Source organism: Dasypus novemcinctus, chromosome 13 (assembly GCF_030445035.2).
Source record: "Dasypus novemcinctus isolate mDasNov1 chromosome 13, mDasNov1.1.hap2, whole genome shotgun sequence".
NCBI lineage: Eukaryota > Metazoa > Chordata > Mammalia > Cingulata > Dasypodidae > Dasypus > Dasypus novemcinctus.
In genome coordinates this window covers 4,213,768-4,238,767 of record NC_080685.1, presented here as the reverse complement: position 1 = coordinate 4,238,767, position 25,000 = coordinate 4,213,768, and the positions used below count along the sequence as shown (strand labels likewise).

General features: G+C 38.7%; 1 protein-coding gene across 1 annotated transcript in view; it reads left to right on the top strand.

The window, feature by feature from the left end:
• The window catches only part of CATSPERE (catsper channel auxiliary subunit epsilon), a 270,064-nt gene that overhangs the window by 226,162 nt on the left and 18,902 nt on the right, over positions 1-25,000 (top strand). The window contains exon 19 of the mRNA XM_058309404.1: positions 17,324-17,410. Within this exon, the coding sequence (XP_058165387.1) occupies positions 17,324-17,410 (87 nt within the window). The remainder of the gene's footprint in view (positions 1-17,323; positions 17,411-25,000) is intronic.

Below are 25,000 nucleotides of genomic sequence, written 5' to 3'. Positions count from 1 at the left end.
ATACAAGAAATACAGAAGCTCAACAAATCAATCACATTTAAAAAGATCACACCAATCTTCAAAAATCTTCCAATATAGAAGCAGACTTGGCCCAATGAATAGGGCGTCCACCTACCACATGGGAGGTCCGCGGTTCAAACGCCGGGCATCCTTGACCCGTGTGGAGCTGGCCCACGCGCAGTGCTGATGCACGCAAGGAGTGCCGTGCCATGCAGGGGTGTCCCCACATAGGGGAGCCCCACACACAAGGAGTGCGCCCCATAAGGAGAGCCACCCAGCACGAAAGAAAGTGCAGCCTGCCCAAGAATGGCGCCGCACACATGGGAGAGCTGGCACAACAAGATGACGCAACAAAAAGAAACACAGGTTCCTGGTGCCGCTGATAAGGATGGAAGTGGTCACAGAAGAACACACAGCAAATAGACACAGAGAGCAGACAACCGGGGGTGGGGGGGTAAATAAATAAATAAATCTTAAAAAAAAAAAAATCTTCCAATAAAGAAAAGTCCAGGATGAGGTGGCTTCAGAAGTGACTTCTACCAAGCATTTCAAGAAGAATTAACATCACTCCTGTTTTAATTCATCCAAAAAATTGAAGAGGAGGAAAAATTATCCTTTACATCTTATGAAACCAAAATCACCCAAATACCCATGCCAGATGATAAAGGTATGACAAGAAAATTACAGACCAATCTCTCTCATGAACATAGATGCAAAAATTCTCAACAAAGTACTTGCAAATCAAATCCAACAGCATGTAAAAGAATTAAACACCATGATCAAGTGGGATCCATTTCTGGCATGCAAGGGTGGTTCAACAAAAAATCAGTTATCGTAATACACATTAACAAATTGAAGGAAAAAAGACACACGATCATCTTGATTGAGACAGAAAAACATGACAAAATCTAGCATCCTTTCTTGATTAAAAAAAGAAAGAAAAACACTTGAAAATATAGGTATAGGAGGAAGTTCAACATACTAAAAGTGTCAACTGTTGATATACTCCAAGCCACAAGGGGGCAGTGGTGGAAGACCACAGGACTTCAGGGCACATGAGACACTGGCGTTTAGTAGCTAGCAGTGTGGCTTTAAACATGTCTCTGAGCATCATCTTACGCATTTGAAAATATAAAAAATAACAATGATTTTTAAAAAATCAATATTAGGAATAGAACAAAGGGAAGCTTCATCAACATAATCAAGGCATATATAAAAATCCCACAGCCAACATTGTACTCAATAGAGAGAGGTTGAAAGCTTTCCCTCTCAGATCAGGAGCAAGGCATGGAAGCCCATTGCCACCATTGTTATTCAGACATTGTGCTGGAAGTTCTAGCTAGAGTGATTAGGCAAGAGGGGGAAAAGCCATGTAAATCAGAAAAAAGCAAGTAAAACTCTTACTGTTCACAGGTGACATCACCCTATATTTAGAAAATTATGAAATATCTACAACAAAGCAGTTAGAGCTAATAATGAGTTCAGCAAAGTGGCAGGATACAAGATCAACATGCAAAAATCAGTAGTGTTTCTATACACCAGTAATGAGCAAGCTGAGGAGGAAATATTTAAAAATTCAATTTACAATAGCAACAATAAGACTTAGATATGCAGAATTAATTTAACCAGGAATGTAAAGGATCTGTATTTAGAAAACTACAAAACACTGCTAAAAGAAATCAAAGAAGACATAAACAAATGGAAGGACATTCCATGTTCATGATTTGGAAGACTGAATATCATGAAGATGTCAATTTAAACCAAACTGATTTCTAGATTCAATGCAATACCAATCAAAATTCCAACACCCTATTTTAAAGAAATAGAAAAATCAATTACCAAATTTATTTGCAAGGGAAAGGGGTCCAGAATAGCGAAGAACATCATTAAAAAAAAAAAAAGGGTGAAGTCAGAAGACTCTTGCTCCCTGAACTTAAAAGTGCATTATAAAGGTACAGTGGTCAAAACAGCATGGTATTGGCATAAAGATAGACACATTGAAATCGATATACACATAGATCAATGAAATTGAACTGAGAGTTCAGAAATAGACCCACACTTCTATGGTCAACTGATTTTTGATAAGCCTACCAAGTCACTTTTCTGGGACAGAACAGTCTCTTCAACAATGACCAAAAGAATGAAAGAGAACCGCTATCTCACTCCCTATACAAGATTCAAGTCAAAGTGGATCAAAGACTGAAATATATTAATAAAAGCCAGGTCCATAAAACTCCTAGAAGATAATGTAGGGAAACATCTACAAGACCTTGTAATAGGTGTGGGTCTCTTAAACCTTAAACAGAAAGCACAAGCAAAAGAAAAAAAATAGATAAATAGAACCTCCTCTAAATTAATCACTTCTGCACCTCAAAGGACTTTGTGAAAAGAGTAAAAAGGCAGCCTAATCAATGGGAGAAAATATCTGGAAATCACACATCTAACAAGGGTCTAATATCTGTGATATATAAAGAGATCCTACAACTCAACAATGAAAGAAAATAAATGACCCAATTTAAAAATGGGCAAAGGACTTGAATAGACATTTTCCTAAAGAAGAAATACAAATGGAAAAAAAAAAAAAACACATGAAAAATGTTCAAAATCACTGGCTATTAGGGAAATAAAAATCAAAGCTACAATGAAATATCATTTCACACCTACTAGAATGGCCACTATTAACAAAACAGAAATCTACAAGTGTTGGAGAGGATGTGGAAAGATAGGAATGCTTATACACTATTGGGAGGGATGGAGAATGGCAGAGCCTGTTTGGCAGTTCCTAAGGAAGTTAGATATAGATCTGCCATGTGACCCAGCAATACTACTGCTAGGTGTATACCCAGAAGATCTGAGAGCAAGTACACAAACACTTTGAACACCTGTATATCTGCACACAGATATTCAAAGTGGCATTGTTCACAATTGCCAAAAGAAGGAAACAAGCCAGGTGTCCGTCAACTCACGAATGGATAAACAAACACAATGGAATATTATTCAATGGTAAGAAGAAGTTATGAAGCATATGTCAACATGGATGAATCTGGAGGACATTTTGTTGAGTAAAGCAAGCCAGACACAAAATAACAAATATGGTATGATTTTGCTACTATGAACTAAATATAATAAGCAAACTTACTGAGTTAATAGACTAGAAGTCACCAGAGAAGAGAATGTGGTTAGAGAATGGAAAACTGAGGTTTAATCTGCAGAATTTGGTAAAAAGTTGTAAATGTTTGGGAATGAATAGAAATGGTAAAATCACATCATAGGGTTTGTAATTAGTACTAACATATGGTTATGGTAGTGGTTTAGTTTTGTTATTTTTTTCCTTTTTTGGAGAAATGAAAATGCTCTAGGGAAGTGGATGTGGCTCAAGCAATTAAGCTCCCACCTACCACATGGGAGGTCCTGGGTTCAGTTCCCGGTGCCTCCTGGAGAAGATAACTAAGTTGGTGCAATGGGCAGGCACAGTGAGCTGATGCAACAAGGAGACACAACAAAGTGGGGAGCTGAGGTGGTTGAAGCAATTGAGTACCTCTCTCCTACATGGGAGGCCTGTGTTTGATTCCCAGGGCCTCCTAAAGAAAAGACAAGTAAGTGAATGGACATAGAGAGCAGACAGTGAGCAGACAGCAAGCACAAGCAACAAGATGGGGGAATAAATGAATAAATAAATCTTTTTTAAAATGCTCTAATATCGACTGGAGTAATGAATGCACAACTCTGTGATTATACTAAATGCCATTGTTTATAAACTTTAGATAAATAGTATGGTTTATGAAGAAAAAATAATAGCATGGTTGGGGGAAATACACTATAAAATATAGACTATATTTAGTAGAAATACTTTAACAATGCTCTTTCCTATTTTGTAACAAATGTTTCACAACAATGCAATGCATTGGTGGTGGGTGATGTATGGATGCCCTGTAGGATGTTATGCATGTTTGTTTTGTAATTCACAACTCTTACTATGTATTTATTGTTTATGTATGTTCATGTATAAATGATACTCTTCAATAAAAATTTGTAAATGAAAAAATAAATTGAGAGAACTAGAAATACACAAATGCACAAATGTAGTAGGAGATTCTAACGTAACTCTCTCAGTATCTGTGGTGGGTTGATTGTGAACCCCAGTTTGGGCAAGTTCTTGGTCCTGGTCCACATTCTGGTGGGTGTAGAACCATGGAAAATAAGATCTCTTGAAGACATTACTTCAAATACGGTGAGGCCCAAATGAATCAGGTTGGGCTTTGATCTGGAATCCTGGAGTCCTTTGTAAGCAGTGAAAGTTAGATGGAGAGAAGCCGCAGGGAGCAGCCAGAAGCCAAAAATCAGTGGACCCAGAAGAGGAAAAAGAAGACATTACCGTGCACATTGCCATGTGATGGGAAAGCCAAGGAGCCCCAGAGGTTGCTGGTCAGCCAGAAGATATGAGCGCCAGGAGGAAGCAAGCCTTCTAGCCTCTGAAACTGGCCTCGTAAATTCCTCTTGTTAAGCCAACCTTTTGCATGGTGTTTTGGTTTTCTCATTGCTAAAGCAAATACCATGCAATGGGTTGGCTCAAACAATGTACTTTATTGGTCCACGGTTTTGAGGCTAGGGAGAAGTCCTATCAATGTGTCATTAAGGCAGTGCTTTCCTCCTGAAGACTGGTGTTCTTGGGCTGGCTGCCACCAGTCCTTGGTCCTTGGCTCTTCTGTCACATGACAATGGACAGTGCAGCTGCATCTGGCCTCTCCCTTCTCTTCTGGGTTCTGTGGCTGTCCCAGCTGCTCCCTCTGTGGCTTTCTCTCGATCTTATAAAGGATCAGTATAAGGATTAAGACCTGTCCAGATTGAGTTGGGCCACACCTTAACTGGAAACCTCATCTGAAGGCCGTATTTAAGATGGGTTCACACCCACAGGGATGGATTAATTTTATGTTTTTTGGGGCACATAATTCCAAACAACAACATATGATATATATTTTAGCAGCTAGGAACCTAAAACATTATCTACCAGAACACAGCAGACAAAAAAAGTACATATAGAGAAGATTTGAACAACATGATTAACAAACCTGACCTAACTGACATACAGATCACTGTATCAACAACTGCAAAATATATATAATTTTCTACTGCATACAGATCATTCACAAAAATTGAACATATATCCTCTATAAAGTAAGTCTCAAGAAGTTAAAAGGGATTTGAAATAGCAAAGTGTATTAGTCAGCCAAAGGGGTGCTGATGCAAAATACCAGAAATGGGTTGCTTTTTACAAAAGGTATTTATTTGGGATAGGAACTTACAGATACCAGGCCATAAAGCCTAAGTTACTTCCCTCACCAAAGTCTATTTGGAGCAAGATGGCTGCCAGTGTCTGTGAGGTTCAGGTTTCCTGGGTTCCTACATTCCTGGGGCTTGCTTTTCTCTGGGTTCAAGGTTCCTTCCTTCCTGGTGCTGACTTCTCTTTCCTCTGCGTGCTGACTTCCCAGAGCTCCAGCTTCAGCATCAAACTCCAACATGAGAAAACCCCAACATTATGAACTCTGTTCTTTGCCATGCCTTTTATATGTGAGTCTCCACCTACCAAGGGTGGGGTTAGTTAATGTCCTAATCATAACTCGGTCATGCCCAGGTACAGATCAGATTACAAGCATAATCCAGTATTTCTTTCTGAAATTCATCAATTATATCAAACTGCTGCACTCCACCCTCTGAATTCCAAAAAGTTATTATAATATTTTAAAAAGCCTTAAATCAGTTACAATGCAGGTACTAAATCATATCATAATCAATTTAAAGAAATACAGTCTTGGGGCAAAGCCCAATTTGCTGTAGACTTCTGAAACTTACAAAACCATTTATCTGTTTCCAATACACAAATGGACAGAGATAGGATAAACATTTTCAATACAATAAGGAGAAATTAGGAAGGAAAATGAGTCATGGGTCTTCTACAGTTCAGTAAACCTGCAGGGCCTCCCCCATTCGATTTCAGTCTGAGAGTCATTCTTAAGATGATGGTTTCTTCTCTTGGTGCCTTATGGGAACCCACCCTTTCCACCCGCTTGCCCAACAGCCATTTTCTTGGTTCCACCCTCATCAAGCATCTGGGTGTCGATCAAGCTCCAGACCTCACCCTCCCGAGTGTTGGGGTGATTGCCACACCTCACCCAATCTTTGGGTTAGAGTCTTAACCCCCCTAGTACAGTGATGTGAAGACACCATTCCCCCTAACCTTTGGCAAACAGGCTCAACCCTCTGAGAGCAATGAGTTGACCACGTGGCCTTCCCTAACCTTTGGGGTACAGGTCCACCCCTCTCGGACCTGTGGGGTACTGACCTTAACCGCCCTCATCCTTGGGGAATGTGCTCCACCCTCCCTGTACCCTGGGGCAGCAAAACTCTCCCAGAACATCAGGAGGGAACATCCACCTTTTTCAAAGGTTGGGGTAAACTCACCCTCTCTGTACACATGGGTGGGGTTCCTCTCTTGGCCCACGGTGATGTCCGAATTCCACATCTCAGCTTCCATGGTTTTCCTTTTAAAGCTCTTTCTCCTTCAAGCTCTCCTTTCCATGTCCTTTTTTTTTTATGATTTTTAAAAAATTTCTCCTTACCTGCCCCCCCTTCAGTTGTCTGCTCTCTTTGTCCATTGGCTGTGTGTTCTTCTGTGACTGCTTCTATACTTATCAGTGGCACCGGGAATCTGTGTTTCTTTTTGTTGCGTCATCTTGCTGTGTCAGGTCTCCGTGTGTGCAGTGCCATTCTTGGGCAGGCTGCACTTTCTTTCATGCTGGGCAGCTCTCCTCACAGGGCACACTCCTTGCACTTGGGGCTCCTGTACACGGGGGACACCCCTGAGTGGCAGGGCACTCCTTACGTGCATCAGCACTGTGCATGGGCCAGCTCCACACAAGTCAGGAGGCCCGGGGTTTGAACCGCGAACTTCCCATGTGGTAGGCGGATGCCCTATCCATTGGGCCAAGTCCGCTTCCCTCCAAGTCCTTTTGATTCCAGGCTGACAATGGTTTTGTTCATACAGCTCTCTCAAAAACATTGTTGATTTGGCATGCAGGAAGTAGGTGGGTCCAAGCCATCAGACATTAAGACTTACCACAAATCTTTCCAACAGAACTGCATCTTCCATCCTGATTTACAAGTTATAAGTTCAGTTAAGTCCTCCAATTGGGCACTTTCATCTGGGGCCCTGATTTCCAGAGGCTTGGGATTTTCGGAATCAGTTTCTGTTTTCTTTGTGCACAACAATTCAGTTCTCAGCTTATCTCGCTTGTCCAGCATTTTGCTATAAGTCCAAGCAGAAGCCAAGCCACATTCTCCAGGTTTACTTTGGAAATTTCTTCAGCTAAATACCCAGGCTCATCATTTTCAAATTCTGCCTATAAAACACCAGGAGTTAATCTTGCTAAGTTTTCTGCAACGTTAAAACACAGATTGCCTTTCCTCCAGTTTCCAATAATAGTTTCATCACTTACTTCTGAGGCATCATAAAAAGTCTCTTTAGCATCCATATTGCTATCAACAATCTCTTCAAAGCACTGTAGGTCTTTTCTTTCAAACGTCTCACAATTCCTCCAAAAAATACCCCTTACGCATTTATAAAACTGTTCCATCATTTCAGTAATTGCAAAAGCACTTCCCCACTCCTCGGTACCAAATTCTGTATTAGTCAGCCAAAGGGGTGCTGATGCAAAATACCAGAAATAGGTTGGTTTTTACAAAGGTATTTATTTGGGCTAGGAGCTTACAGATACCAGGCCATAAAGCTTAAGTTACTTCCCTCACCAAAGTCTATTTGGAGTAAGATGGCTGCCAGTGTCTGTGAGGTTCAGGCTTCCTGGGTTCCTACGTTCCTGGGGCTTGCTTTTCTCTGGGTTCCAGGTTCCTTCCTTCCTAGTGCTTGCTTCTCTGCGTGCTGACTTCCCAGAGCTTCAGCTTAAGTCTTCAGCATCAAACTCCAACATGAGAAAACCCCAACATTATGAACTCTGTTCTTTGCCTTGCCTTTTATATGTGAGTCCCCACCCACCAAGGGTGGGGTTAGTTAATGTCCTAATCATAACTCAGTCATGCCCAGGTGCAGATCAGATTACAAGCATAATCCAATATTTCTTTTTGGAATTCATCAATTATATCAAACTGCTACACAAATATTTTCTCTGATTAAAAATCAAGAATAAAAAGATAATTAGGAAATTCCCTTATATATGAAATAACCCAGAAGTCAAACAAGAAATCACAATGGAAATTAGAAAATATTTTGAGATGAATGATAGTGAAGATAGCATACATTAAAACTCACTGGAGGGAGTGTGTCTCAAGCGGTTTAGAGCCAGCTTCCCACATGGAAGATCCCAGTTTTGGTCCCTGGTGCCTCCTAGAAATAAAAGCTAACAACCTTATAAAAAAGATAACTTAATAAAAAAATATATATATGTGTGTGTGTGTGTATACATATATATAAACTAACAAGCAAACAGATGAAAGAGCCAACTTGGGGGAGCTGATGTGGCTCAGTGGTTGAGCACCGGCTTCCAGCATATGTGGTCCTGGGTTCAATTTTCAGCCCCAGTACCACACACACACAAATCTCACTGGCAAAGCTAGTAACTAAAGGTCATATATGATTCGATTTATATGAAATTCTAGAATAAATAAATAAATCCACAGAGACAGAATACAGATTGGTGGTTGCCAGGAACTGAAACGAGAGGATAAGGGAGAGAAACTGCTCACTTAAGAATTTTGAAATGTTTTGGAACTAGATAGAGGTGGTAGTTACATAATACTGTGAATGTTCTAAAAACCACTGAATTGTTAATGTTAAAATTTATGGTATGGATTTTCACCTCAATATATTAATTTTTGAAGTTAATATTTTATTTACCCTCTTCCATGGTTCCTTTTATAAATGTTTTATTGTAGGAGCATATATAAAACTCAAATTTTACCGTATTAACCACTTCCAATTACAGCCTTCAGTGGTATTAATTACATTCACAGTACCTTCACCAAGATCCATTACCCCTACTTATTCAACATCTCAAACAGAAACTCTACGCCTATTAAGTAACAACTTCTCCCCCACCTCCCCAGCCACTAGTAACTTGCTCACGACCAAGTAGATGATTTTAACAACCTCTCTGGGATTCAGATTTTCACCAGTCAAATGGGAGTAATCATCGTATCAACTTTGTGATCTGCTGTGTGGGCTAAATAACATAATATATGTAGAGAACACAGTACCATTCCTGGTAAATAGTAAACTCTCAATAAGTATTTGTTGAATAATTGAGTGAAAAACAATTTTGAAAAACTCACCAATATAGCTAAAGTCATTCTAAGGGGGAACTTTGTAGCCTTATATACATATGTTTGAAAAGAAGGAAGACTGAAGAAACAATTATCTAAGCATCCATCTCAAGAAATTAGGTAAATAGGCTTGAAAGGAGCTCTGGTAAACCAGAATGGTGGTATAAAATGTTCCAAGGTTCGCCCACAGAATCTCTGAACAACTAGCAAAAACAGGCAGAACCATCCTCCCAAGAGTTCCAGAAAAGAGTTAAAGGGTTACAGCTAGGATTCTTAACCTTTTTGTTCTATAGATCTCTTTGCCAGTCAGGTGAAAACCACAGGCCCTTTACTAAGTCCACAGTATACTGTGCATTATTTAATAAATATAGCATACCCACCAACACATCCCCACAAGAATAATTTGTGTTTTTTTTGGTTTTTTTTTAATTTAAATTCAAGCTCATGGACCCCTTGTTAAGAACCCCTGGGTCACAGTAACTAGACCAATGCCAAATCAAGAACACACAGCTTACCAACAGGAGGAGAAGTGCCCTTGCTGACCCCTCCCTTGTGCCCTCGCTGACTCCTCCCCCATGCTTTCCCTGGTGCAGGGTGAAGCCAGCTTTCATTCTCATTGTGGGTTTCTGGCCCTGTTCTGGAGAGAGCACAGTAACCCCTGCATGCAAACTGGAATTCCTGTATGTTAGTACAGTCTTTCAGGTGGCATCCTGAACCTAAACATTCCTCTCTGGCTCACCCTCCCGGAACTTGCCCTGCAGGCAGAAGACGTTTGCACCCAGCTAAAGCAGTGTAAGAAGCACTCAAATTGAAGTGGCTTGGGTCATAGGATTACCAGCTTCAAGAATAAAATAAATACCCAGGAAGGGGAGAAAGTATTTCATAGGGAGTAGAGTAGACATATGGATTCTTATAAAAAGGAAAATTCCTGCAACCACAGAGCACTTGCCCATGAGAAGATGCAGTGTCAGAAGAGATGGAGAGGACACCACACTTTTGCATCAGGTTGATCTTCTTGGTAGGAGGGCTAAACTCTGAAGGAGAACATCAGCCAACACAGACCCAATTTGCAAAGACTTTAAAGGTGTTTTTTACATTGGTTTGTTTTTGTTGGCTCCTGGCACTCAATGAAGTCTCTGACCCCCAGCAGGATTCAAACTTAAGGAACAGACAACACAGGGACTAAATCCAAGAGTAAACACATTAAAATATTAAAATATATAGTATGCAACAAAGAATAACAAGGCATTTTCTGTTAACCTACAACTTTTCTAATAAAAGACATTATGTTTTGCGGCTGGGGCGGCTTGCACCCCGATGCTGACGGGGGGGTTTGGAGGGGTCAGACTAGACCGCAGTGGCGTCTGATGCTACGGCAGACAGCATCAGAGGGGCTCTCAGGCGTGGAGGACGCACGGCGAGGGGAGGAAGAATGCTGCGGAGACCAGGTCTGTACGCAAGTCCGGTTTATTGCGGAAGGGGACATAGCTTTATAGGGTTAGGGACTGCATGGAGGGATTTGATAGGTGCGGGCGGGTACTGCTTCCTGATAGGTGATTGTAAGCGGTTGCTAGGCAGAGGGCTGGCTGAGAGGTTTGGAATAGGGGAGGGGAAAGGGGGAGTGAGAGCTGGCCGGATGTTGGGCTAGGCGGGAGATAAAAAGGGGGAGGGCAGCGCCGGCCAGCCGTTAGCAGCAAAGGCCTAGTCAGGCGTGGTCACCTTATCTAGGCCCAGTGGGCAGAGGCGGTATCACTTCTTGCCGCACCGTTTGCTACTGTGGCAAGCCGGGCGCCCTTCCTCCCACAATGTTTAGCAGCAAAAAAGATTACAAGACAAACAAGGAAATAGTAAATGATGGCCAATCCAAAGGAACAAGATAAAATTTCAGAAACCATCAGTGAAGAAAACAAGATTTTGGACATTCCAGACACAGGCTTTTTTTAAAAAAACTGATCTTTAATATGCTCAAATGGCTAAAGAAAAACAGAGATGGAGACCTAAAGAATATGAGGAAAATGATGAATAAAGAAAATGAGAATCACAATACAAAAACAGAAATTATAAAAAGGAACCATGCAGAAACACTGGAGTTGAAGACCACAATACTGCGATAACAATCTCCCTAGAGGAATTAAGAGCAGATTACAGTTGGCAAAGAAAGAATCAGTTAATTTGAATGTAAGAAGTTGAAATGATTTAGGCTGAGGAGCAAAGAGAAAAAAATAGCCTAAAAGACCTGTGGGACATAATCAAGCATAATAATATATATAGTATGGGAGTCCCAGAAGGAAAGGAAAGAGAAAGGGGCAGAAGGAATAGTCAATGAACTAATGCCAGAAAACTTCCAAAATTTAATGAAAGTCATGGATATACACATTCAAGAATCCCAACAAACCCCAGACAGAATAAATTTGAAGAGACCAAGCCAAGACACATTATAACCAAACTGTCAAATGCCAAACACAAGGAGAGAGTTCTGAAAGCTCCAAGAAAGATGCAATGTATTAAATACAAAGGAGCCCCAATTATATTAAGTGTAAATTTCTCATCAGAAACCAAGGAGGCAAGAAAGCAGTGGGGATGATATATTCAAAGAACTGAAAGAAAGTAAGTGCCAACCAAGAATGTTATATCTAGCAAGACTGTCTTTCAAAAATGAAGAAGATACTAAAGACATTCCCAGATTAAAATTTAGGGAGTATGTCACCACTAGCCCATCCTACAAACAACCCTAAAGAGAGCTCTTCAGACTGAAAGGAAAGGACACTCGATAGTAAATCAAAGAGGCATAAAGAATTAAGGATCTCTGACAAAGGTAACTATATGGGTAATTATAAGTGCTGGTATTTTTGTATTGTATTCTTTGGCATGCAATTCCATTTTTCATTTCTTACAGGTTCAAAAATATGAATGCATAAAAAGTAATGACAAATCTGTAATTTTTAACAAGTTTAAAAAAAAGGTTGGAAATGGAGGAGTATAAGAATAGTATATGTGTATGCTCTTGATGTTAAATTAGTATCAAATCACCCATGATTTTTGTAGATTTAGGATATTATATTTAAGGCTAATGGTACATAACAAAAAATCAAATGAATATGAAACAGGTATTAACAGAAGAATTGAAAGCCTAAAAAGGTTGACCAAATAGCAAAATGGCAGAAGAAAAGTCCTGCATTATCAGTAGATACTTTAAATGAATTAAACTATCTAGTCAAAAGGAAGAGATTGGCAGAATGACAAAAAAGCATGTCCCAACTATATGCTATTTATAGGTGACTCACCTGAAATTCAAAGACAATGGGTAGGTTGAAAGTGAAAGAATGGAAAAATAAACGATGCAAATAGCAGCCAAAAAAGAGCTGAGGAAACTACACTGATATCAGATAAATAGGCTTGAAGTCAAAAACTGTTATGAGAGATAGAAGGACACTATCATTATAAGGGAGTCAATTCAACAAGAAGATATAACAATTATTATATATATATATATATATATATATATATATATATATATATACACACACCACTAACAGCAGAACCCCCAAAATATATAAGGCAGATATTGACAGATTTGAAGGGACAAATTAACTATATTAATAGTAGGAGATTCCAATAAACTACTTCCAATATTGATACAACATCTAGACCAAAAGTTCTTAACCATTTTTTGTTCCATGGACCCCTTTGCCAGTCAGGCAAAAACCACAGACCCCTTCTCAGAATGTAGTGGCAGATTTATGACAATCAACATCAGAAGTCAAAGAAAATAAGAACAATAAGTTGATTTTTTAAAAATTAAAGCTCATGGGCCCCCTGAAATCTTTCCACAAACCCCCAAAATCTGTTAAGGACCCCTGATCTAGCAGATTAATAAAAAATAGAAGACTTGAACAATACTATAAACAGACCTAACTGACATATATAAAGCACCTCACCCTACTGCAGTAGAATGCACATTTTCTCTAGCACACATGGGTCATTCTTCAGACTAGAAAATAGGTTACAAAATAAGTCTCAGTAAGTTTTAAGGTATTAAAATCATACTGTATATGAAATCATAATGAAATGAAGCTACAAATCAGTAACAGAAAGAGAACTGGAAATTTTACAAATTTCTACCCAAAACAATTTACAGATTCAATACAATCCCATTCAAATTTCCAACAGCTTTCACTGCAAACATGGAAAATCCAATTATCCAATTTATATTCAAGGGTAAGTGACCCCAAATAGCCAAAACTACCTTGAAAAAAAAAAAAGAACTTGAGCCACTCAAATGTCCCAAACTTAAAACTTATTACAAAGTCACAATAATCAAAACAGCATGGTACTGGCACATGAACAGACATAGATTGAAGTGAGTTCTCAGAAATAAACCCTTACACCTGTGGCAAATTGATTTTTGACAATATTGCCAAGTCCACTCAATGGGGAAAGAAAAGTGTTTTCAATAAGTGGTGCTGGGAAGACTGGATAGCCGTATGCAAAAGAATGAAGATGGAACCCTAACTCACATAATCCTCAAAAGTTAACTCAAATGAGTGAACAAACTAAATATAAGAACCAAAACTATAAAACTCCTAGAAAAAAATAGAAACATCTTCAGGACCTTGTGTTATGCACTGATTTCTTAGACTCTATAGTAAAAAGCACTAACAAAAGAAAAAAATAAATGGGTGTTCATCAGAATTAAATATTTTTGTGCAACAAAGGAATTATCATGAAAGTAAAGAGATAATGTATAGAATGGGAGAATATACTTGGAAATCACATATATGAGAAGAGTTGAATATCAGAATTTATAAAGAAATCCTATGGCTCAACAACAAAAAGATAAACAACACAATTTTAAAAATTGGAAAAAAGATTTGAATAAATACGTCTCCAAGGAATATATACAAATGACCAATAACACATAAAAAGATGCTCAAGTCATTAGCCATTAGGGAAAAGCAAATCAAAACCACAATGAGATACCTTTATACCCATTAGAATAGCTACTATTAGGAAAGAAAAAAAAAAGTGTGGGAGAGCATGTGGAGAAATAGAAACACTTTTTCATTGTTGGTAGAAATATAAAATGGTGCAGCCACTGAGGAAAATAGTTTGATGGTTTTTACCGTCTGATCCAGCAATCTCATTTTTAGGTATATACCCAAAAGAATTGAAAGCAGGGATTCAAACAGATATTTGCACACTGGTATTCATAGCAGCATTGTTCACAATTGTCAAGAGGTATTATCAACTCAAGCGGCTATCAATCAATTAATGGATAAATAAGATATGGCGTATGCATACAATGGAATATTATTCAGTCATAAAACGGAATGACATTCTGATAACATGCTACAACATGGATGAACCTTGAAAACATCATGTTGAGTTGAGGGAAATAAGCCAGACGCAAAAGGACAAATATTGTATATTATCACTCATGGGAAATACTTAGAATATAAACACTTACAGTCAGAAACTAGAATATAGATTACCAGGGGCCTGGGTAGGTATAGTGACTGAAGAATTATGGTTTAATTGGTACAGAGTTTCTGTTTAGGGTAATGGAAAAAAAAGTTTTGATAGGGAATGATGGTGATAATAATACAGCATTGTGAATTTAATTAATACAGAATTGTGTATATTTGAAAGTGATTAAAATGGGAAATTTTAGGTGGTTTATATGTTACCTGTTTTATCTTTTTAAAAAGCCATGGAACTCTACAGCACAAAGAATGAACCCTAATCTATGGACTATAGTTACTCATATAATTATAATCATGTTTCAGCAATTATAAGGAATACACAACTCCAATTCAAAATTTTGTTAATAACAGTGTGTGCAGGGGGGTGGTATATGGGAACTCTGCACTTACTTCATGATTTTTCTGTAAACCAACACCTGCTCTAATAAAAAAAAAAAAGGAAAACAAAAGAAATTGGGAAAATAATCGGAAATGAAACCTAAAGAAAGCAAAAGGAGGTAATTAAGAGAGTTTGGAACAAATATTAATGAAATAGACACAAACAGAATAAAGAGGACCCACAAAGCCAAAAATTGGTTCTTTGTAAAGCCCAATAAAACTGATCAAGAAAAACAGAGAAAGACTTTAATAAACAATATCAGGAATGAAAAGAGGAATATCAGCACAGGTCTTACAAACATTAAAAATTTACAGGAAGTGGATATGTCTCAGGGAAGCAGATGTGGCTCAGGCACCTGGGTTCTCGCCTACCACATGGGAGGTTGCCAGTTCAGATCCCAGTGTATGGGAAAAAGTTTCACCTGTTCTGTTGTAGATGTTGCCTTATTGTAGATGACACAGTTGTTTCCTGTTATTGTAGATGATGTTGCAGTTCAGATAGCAAACAGCTGCTTGGTAGTTTCCCAATAAATACAAGGTGGAAACTAGGGTCAAAGCTCTCAGTTCCAGAAGTTGTGGGTCCCTGGTCCCATCTTTATCTCCTCTCTTTTGTCTTTCTCTCTGTCCTTTATTTTGTAAAGTTCTGCATTGCCTTGTCTTCGAACCAACATGTGTGAGCTGATATCAGCACCAGTGCCTCCTAAAGAAGACAGCAAGCTGGAATGATGGGCAGGCACAACAAAGCTGACATAACAAGAGACACAAGAAGAAAAAACATAATGAGAGACACAACAAAGCAGGGAGCAGTGGTTCCCAGCGCCTCCTAAAGAAAACAGCAAGCTCAAGTGATGGGCAGGCGCAGATAGCTGCTGCAACAAAGATGACACAACAAGAGACACAGAGAGGAAAAATGTAATGAGAGACATAACAAAGCAGGGAGCAGAGGTGGCTCAAGAAATTGGGCACCTCCCTCCCACATCAGAGGTCCTGGGTTAGGCTCCCGGTGCCTGCTAAAGAGGCAAGGAAGATGAATAGACACAGAAAGTGCAAAAAACAAGGGAGTGGGGAGAAATATATAAATTAAATAAATCATTTTTTAAAAATTTAATAGAGATTATAAACAACCTTATACCAACAAATGTGACAATGGACAAATGGAGAAAATGGACAAATGCCTTGAAAAACACAACTTGCCAAAACTAACACCTACATACAAAATAGAAAACTCTAAGCCTAGATGGTTTTCCCATGAATCTCCCAAACACTTAAAGAAAAACTCACTTCAGTCTTCTACAAATTCTTCCAGAGAATGGGGAAAAACAAAAGCACTTTCCAAACTCATTTTATGAACCCTGGAGGACCATGGTACTAAAGCAAGAAAAGAGAATTATGAGTAAATCTCACTCATGAACATAAATATAGAACACCTAAACAAAATATTGGCAACTCAAACCCAGCAATATACTAAAGAATAATATATCCAGACTGTTATGCTTATTTCATGAGTGAAAAATTGGTATATCATTTGAAAATCAAAGAACTTCACCATTTTAATAAAGAAGAAGAGGCATAAGGTTATTATAATAGTTGATAAAAATAAGTCATTTGATAAAATAATTTATCATCCATACATGACATGGTTCTAAATATAAATCCTAGAAAATTATTAATAGAAGGTTACATCCCTAACCAAATAAAATATAGATACCAAAAAAATTGTAGCTAACGTCATACTTAATGATGAAAATATGAAAGCCTTCCCTCTACTATCACGAACGAAACAAGGATGCCTGTTACCACCATTCATATACAACATTGTTTCCAGAAACCTTTGTAATAAAGCAAAGAATCAAAATCAAAAATAAAATATGTAAGGATTGGAAAGAAAGAAATAGAACTGCCATATTCACAGATGATGTGACAGTCCATGTGAAATCATTAGAATTAAGATGTGATTTTTGAAACAAGGTCAATATTCAAAAATCAGTTGTCCCTCTACATACTAGTAAATATTTAAATAATGAAATTTTTAAAATGTAATTTTCAATGGCCTCAAAATATTATAAATTCTTGGGAATAAACTGATCTAGAAAACCTCTATACTTATATATATACACATGATCTTTTGACAGAGTGGTTGTTTAAATGAAGCACAGTCTTGGAATTCAATGATTGAGCTTAACAAGGACCTCCCATTAGAAGATGTCTGGGGACCTCACGTAAGAAAAATTTCTTTAAAATTTTTTATTTAGAACAGTTATTTTGGCATTTCAGTACTAACAAAAGCTTTATGGATACCAGTTAGATTTAAATTTTTGTAAATCAAATCCTATTTTTCTATTGGGTTATATTTTTATTTAAAAAATACCACATCTTAAATTGTTTGCTCATCTGTTGATCTTGCATTCCTAACAATTTTGTTTTAATTTACCACTGAAAATATGTTTACAGAATATTATATGTCTAATAAGGATGTTAAAGCATTGAGATTGAGTCTTTTTAAAGAACTAAGTTTTTGTTCTTATCTAAATAAAAGATAATTTCTTTATGCTAATTATCAATCTTATTCTGTTTTCAGTTTTTTTCAGTCTTGACTTTTCTTGAATCGAGTTTCATTTGTTATTTGCAGAATCAAGTCATATCTTATGAATAGAGTGCTGTATAAGATATCTTAGCCCATAGATGTAAACCCTACAAAAGATATTCTAAACTTTTCCTAAACCTTCTCCCAAAGTGGAGCTAGAGCACATATTTCTCTGCCTCTGATAACTATTTACTTCATGTCATTTTTCACATTACAATACCATTGACAAGAGGAGGGGACCAATAGCCAAGGCAGCCAGCCAATGGTATATATACATACTTAAGTATCAGTTGGACCTTCTGTTCCATTTAGTCAAAGTTTTGTGTTCTTGACTCATCTCATAGTTGTGGTTACCTGAATGTAAATGGGAAGCAATCTTCTTCTTGTCTTGGTGACCTATACTTAATAATCTGAATTGAGTAATTTATTTATTTACTTATTTGGTTTTTATAAAGGGTATTTATTTTTCTATTTCTATTAAGCCTGATATTTTATTACTCCAAACAATTTTCCTTCAACTTATGATGCTGCCACTGAAATGTGATGTGACATCTAAACATTACTTCCACTATTGCATCCCTCATTCCTAATTCAAAATCCTTTAGTTGACAGAACTTAGGTTATGAACTGCTCCCCTACTCCCTACCCCCACCCCTAATACCTCTGGCCTTATCCTGGAGGAGGGAGCAAAAAGAAAAAGAATGTGTGCTGACAGCTACTGTAACGAAAGGTGGCAACTGGGAACTACTCTCCCACTATAATGACAGCCAAAGGAATCAGGGTTCTATTGGTAATGGATTTTGGACAGACAAAAAAAAGGTAAAGGTAAGGTGCAAATATCTGTAAATACTGCTCTCAGGAAGAAGTGATGTTGGAATTCTCATTTAATTAAAATTACCCTGTTAAATTAGGTAGGCCTTGATGACAATTTCATCTCCCAGAAGAAATGAAGAGAGGATGGTTATTGGAGCAGAAGTAACAGTAGGTGGGATAAGTGCTCATATAGTCACATTTTATAATATACAGGGAGGAGAGGGCAGGCATAATCAGAACTGTAACTACACCTGAATAAAGCAATCTTCAAAAATTTCTGAGAAACAAAGGCAAAAAAAAAAAATCCTTAAACTCTGAAAGGAAATTATATGTTTCCACAATAAAAATGTAAAATAAAACTCTGAAAGGAAAATAGCTGAAAGGTATTGAGAAGTTCTTTTAAAGGCCACTGAAATTAGTACTAAACATATACAATATATATTTGCAATGGTTAACTTCATATGCCACCTTGGCTAGGCCGTGGTGACCAGTTGATTAGTCAAGGAAGCATTCCCCTGATTATAACGTCCTGGGTGCGTTGACTGCCTGTTCGGCTGACAGATCTGCAGTCAACAAAGGGGATGCCTTCAGCAGGAGAGGAGGCTCCTCATCCAGTCAGCTGGAGGGCTTAAAGCAAGAGCTAAGGATTTCAGTAGTCAGAATTTCTATTTCTACTCGAGCCAGCTCCTCCTGGGGAACTTAACTTCACCTTCATCAACTTTCCAGCTTACAGTCTTCCCTACAGAATTCAGACTTGCCAATCACCACAGTCGTGTGAGCCAATTCCTACAATAAATCTCATAATATTTATATATAAATCCTGTTGTTCTGTTTCTCTAGACAGTCCTAATACAATATTGTTTTTGAAGTAATATTTGACTATGGCAGGAACACTGATATCACCAACTCACTAGCTCAAGAGGTGCAGCAAGATGGCTGCCGACATCTGTGAGGGTTCAGGCTTCCTGGGTTCCTCCCTTCCAGGGTCTTGCTTCTTTCTGGGTTCAAGGTTCCTTTCTTCCCAGGGCTTGCTTCTTCCTGGGCTCCAGCTTCAGCATCAAACTCCAACATCAAAACTCCAAGATCAAAAACCCCTGACTCTGTCCTCTGCCATGCCTTTTATCTGTGAACCCCCTCCCACCAAGGAGTGGGGACTCAATGCCCTAATGACAGGGCCCAATAAAAGCCCTAATCATAACTTAATCATGCCTAGTTTCAGACCAGTTTACAAACATAATCTATTATCTATTTTTGGAATTCATGACCATGTCAAACTGCTCCACCCTCCCACCTCCAGTGGTTTTCAGGCCTTTCCTCCCATCATTATAGTTTATCCCATTCAAATATCAGATCAAGAAGGATATGAGCAGCCAGCCAGTCTCAGAAATTAGTTGAATTTGGAATTTATCCTGCTGCCTTTGGCCTGTGTTGCAACCCAACTCCTGAAGGGCCCAGGTTGGGGCGGTGGCAGGACCAAAGGACACACACAGCAAGGTGTCAGACATGAGCTCTATTTATCGGCACTTACAGACAGGAGAGGGTCTTTGGTGGCAGCAGGGCAGTGAATGAAAGTAGCACCCCACAAAGTGGAGAGAAAATGAGGGGCAATATATAAGGTCTCAGGATAAACACATTTCATAACAGAGTTATATAAAGGGGGTCTGGTGACTTGTGCCCTGGGGCATACAGGCAGCTGCATACTGCTGGCTGTTTCCCTTAGGGAAGGGACCCACTGGACCCCCACAGTCCACCCCTTTGCAGCAGTTTGCATTGCCCATTGGACACATACAGCATTGACATTAACAGTACAGCATACAACAGAATACTAAGAGTCCTTCACCAAAAGCTAGTCAACTTACAAAGACATGTTGCCAAGGCCAAGAGAGGGAATTAAACCAGGTAGACAAGGGATCAATAGCTAATTTATCATTATGACTTATTTGCTCTTGCATACAATTTAAAACTTGTGAGACAATTTGAGTGATCAGGAATATATACACAACACAACATTATTTAATGAGAAGGTCTTCTTCCAAACTTGTTGATGGATTGTATTCTGCCATGCCAGAAAGGTGTTCAATTTGCTGGAGTTACGGTTCAAGGCAGATTGTGTTAGTCTAACAGTATAAAAGCAACATTCCCATTAGTAGATAACAAAGTATCAGGTAGGGGAGTCCTACGAAGAGGCTTTTAATACTATACATTTCCCCCTTCTAAATTCTCTGGATTTTCTATGGCGACATCAAAAACTAGTTTAGGCATAAGGAAAGTCCACGTAGAGACACACAGAGCCCCAGCTGTTGCCGTTCTGATTGGTTGCCTTTCTACCTTCACCTGTCAGCTTTCAGTGAATCAATGGGGAGGCTTTCTGTTTGGAGTCATTCAGGACTTCTCTTGAGCCAGGATGTTCAAACTAGACCTTGTGACCAGAGTCTTTGGCAGGCTTTATTCTGACCAGCCACCTTTCCTGTTTCCATACTAACTTGCCTCAACTTTCCTTCAGAGAGCTTACACCCTTATTCTTAAGGAGAAGCTGAAGGGCAATAGTCATTCTTCTGTAGCTGCTTCCTGCTGACCAAGGGCAGTAGTCTAGTCCCTGCTTGACAGGGTGTGAAACTCTCTGCTATTCTATTGAGGTTGAGGAAAGATGAGTCTGGTACTGTGACTGGAACTGGATGAAATCCCCGCATGACTAATACCTTTTTAAGGAAGGCACTGGTTCTGGAAGAAATAAACTTAGAAAATAAATTAAGTTTACAAAGACTTGTAACATGTTCAGTATCTTTCTGCATATGACTTAGAATAGAGGAAATACTATTATATTCATCAGGTATATAGGCATAGCACTTAATACTAACCAATGCACTAATTAATGCACAAGTTCTTCTTTGAGCTGCAGTTAATCTAAGCTTCAGGTTTGCAGTTCTATACATGTTGTTTCTCCATGGGAGCAGGCCATAATGCCAATTGTGTTTATTTATATTCTACACACATTATTCTGGTAATTATTGCTCCACTTGGTATGCAGCCAGCATGCTGCACACTGTTGGCCATTGGAGGGAAGCTCCAGTGTTTCACCAGCCTGTTGCATGGCACCATTTGGCACTATGAAACAGAGCCAGTCTGGAGCCAAAATCTGGCCATATTAAGACATTGCAGGAGTACAAAACAGCAATGTAGTTTTCCATCTACTTCAGGAGCATGTCCAGCGATGGGTAGATACTTTTATTGTTTTAGGGGTTGTAGTGACCAACCTAGCTAAGAACTTATGGAGAGGCACCATGCAGGGTACTGAGGCATAAGGGAGTTTAGCAATATGGAAATTTACCACTTTTAATTTTTTATTTGCTTTCTAAACACTTCCAATGCAGTTTATAGTATAGTAAATGAACTTAACTATTTTTAGTACTTTACCTTTTACTTTTAGACCTTTACCATGATTATATTAATTATCAGGTATTTCATTTTAGCAGTACAGGAAAGAAAAACTACCTTTTAAAATATTTTATGAAAACCTAAATTTCCCAGTGGAATTAAGATTATATTCCCTTTACCACAACTTTAATATGCAGATTGAGGTGCCCTCTGACAAGTTTCCCTGTTATGAAATTACTTTTTGTTATTGATATCAATTCAGATTTTTATTTACTAACGCCTTCCTGGAATTAATAATTTAAATATTTCAGTTTAGGAAATAATTTACAAACTTCCTATAACCATAGGTTACTTTTACCTTTAAATAAGCCTAGTAAATTAACAATTAGGAACCAATGAAATTTACTTTTATCCGTTTAAGTTTTTTCTGTGAAAACTAGTTATTTCACTTTAGGAGAGATCTATATTTCATTAAACACATCATCTTAAAGATTTAATACATATAATAATGTTAATTTATTTTATTAGTATCCTATAAACCTAGGGAGGCTATAGCCAAGCCAAATAAAATTGGCAAGAAATGTTTTTCTTTTTTTTCCTTTCTCTCTATAGAAAGCTAAAACCTCATTTCTCCTTAATAAAAATTTAAAATTTTGAATAACCTCAAAGGATACTGACTGCTAGGTTCTGGAATATATTATAATTGTTAACTTTGTTTTAATTATAATTTTGAAAAGATCTTTTCATAGCTTTCAAGGATTTTTTCTTCACTTACTGAAATTTGATAATTAGATTAATTACCTTCATTTTTAGACTTAAAAGGATTATATTGGAAATTACAGGACAAACTACGATTATGTGTATGTATATATATATATATATATATATATATATATATATATATATATACTTCTTATTGTTTTAAAAAGATACTTTTGATTACATAAATGTTAAATAAAAAATATTGGGGATTCCCATATGCCCCACTCCCTACCCCTCCCACATTTTCCCACATTTACAACATCCTTCATTGTATGGTACATTTGTTAAATTGATAAACATATATTGGAGCATTGCCGCTAAGTGTGGATTATAGTTAACATTGTAGTCTACACTATCTCCTGTACAATTTTGTAAGTTATGGCAAGATATATAATGGCCTATATCTGTCATTGCATTTTCATTCAGGACAATTCCCAAGTCCTGGAAATGCCCCCATATTGCACCTATTTTTCCCTCTCTCTCCCCTCAGAACTTCTGGTGGCCACTGCCTCCATGTCAATGATAAAAGTTCTTCCATTGCTAGAATAGCAGTAAGTCTATAGTAGAATAGCAGTAAGTCTACAGTAGAATAACAGTAAGTCTATAGTAGAATAGCAGTAAGTCTATAGTAGAATAGCAGTAAGTCTATAGTAGAATAACAGTAAGTCTATAGTAGAATAGCAGTAAGTCTATAGTAGAATAGCAGTAAGTCTACTCTGGTCCATCACTCATTCCCCAATCCTGAGGACTTCAGGATGGTGATGCCTGCTCTGCCTCTCATTTAGAGGGGACTTAGATCTCATGGGGCCAAACTATGATTCTTAATTCCCTGGCTTACATTTCCCTATTTTGTCACTCCTAGTCCTTTTCCCATTCTTCCTTTTTCTCCTTACTTGAGGAAGAGTCCATGGGATCCCATGCCTTAGGGTCCCACCAGGGGTGGTTAATATCCTCCAGACCCAGACTTGAGGCAGCCTGCAGCCCCTCGCTTGAGCATATTCACAAGCCAGCTTTTCTAACTGATCATCCACTCAGAACAGGCAATTGGTTTAAAGAACCTTTCATTTCCATCTACGATAGGCACATATCCCTTTCTAACTGAAACTTCTTCTAAGTGGTGCACAGAGGCCTTTGCCACTTGTTCTGCCTTGGTAGCTACCCTCAAGGTTCCTAACAGGGGCCATGCTATAGCAGCCACTATCTGGCAGTCTCTTTCCTTCTTATCTAAGTGCAGCTCCTCTGCTACCTGTTGTAGCACAGCCAGCATACCTGCCAGAGTTTTTAGGGTGTCCTCCTACTCCCCTGGTGATCCCCACTCATCCAGGAGGGCAGCTACCCCTCCCTACACGGAAGTTATAGGCTATCCTGGGCTCTCCCTGCTGGATTCTCCTTTCCCCGAGCTCATCCCCACTACTGCCTGCAGTCCCTTGGTCTCCTGGCTGGCAGCTCACCAACTGTTGCGACCCGATTCCTGAAGGGCATGGGTCATGGCAGGGGCAGGACCAAAGGACACACTCAGCAAGGAGTCAGACACGAGCTCTATTTATTGGGATTTATGGACAGGAGAGGCTCTTCAGCGGCAGCTGGACAAACAATGACAGTAGCACCCCACAAAGAGGCGAGAAAACAAGGGGCAATATATAGGGTCTCAGGACAAAGACATTTCATTACAGAATTACATAAAGAGGGTCTGGTGATGATACTGTAGGAAGAATTGTACAGCCTGGAGAACACTACAGTCTGGGAAACCCTCTGTACATCATTCTCCTGTAAGGAGGTTTGTTACATTCTACCTTGTGTCCTGGGGCATGCAGGCAGCTGCGTACTACCCGCTGAGTTTCCCTTAGGGAGGGGACCCACTGGACCCCCACAACCTGATATTTAACATGCCCGGGATAAGCCAAAGACAGTCATTTTCCCTCCTACTGCCCCTTCATTGTCCTAGTGCTCCAGAATGTCATAGATACCAGAGGAGTCAGTGACAGGAGGTGCTAGTAGAGGATACAATATCTGAATCCAGTAAGTAAAAGTGAGTACTTGCAAAGGACGGTAGTAATGAAGGGAGCACAGACTTCATAATCCTTTACACACAAGTGGCCTGTGACATCAGGCAGAGTCTAATCAACTTCAGGGTAGAAATTTCATGAGGGCTGGTCTGGCAATGCCCTGCCAGATGATCAATGTCGTTTGTTATGCAAAAGGACTATTAATATTTAATATTAGCCTATTAAAAGTATTTAGAAGTCTCAGAGGAAAGAAACAACATATGTGAGAG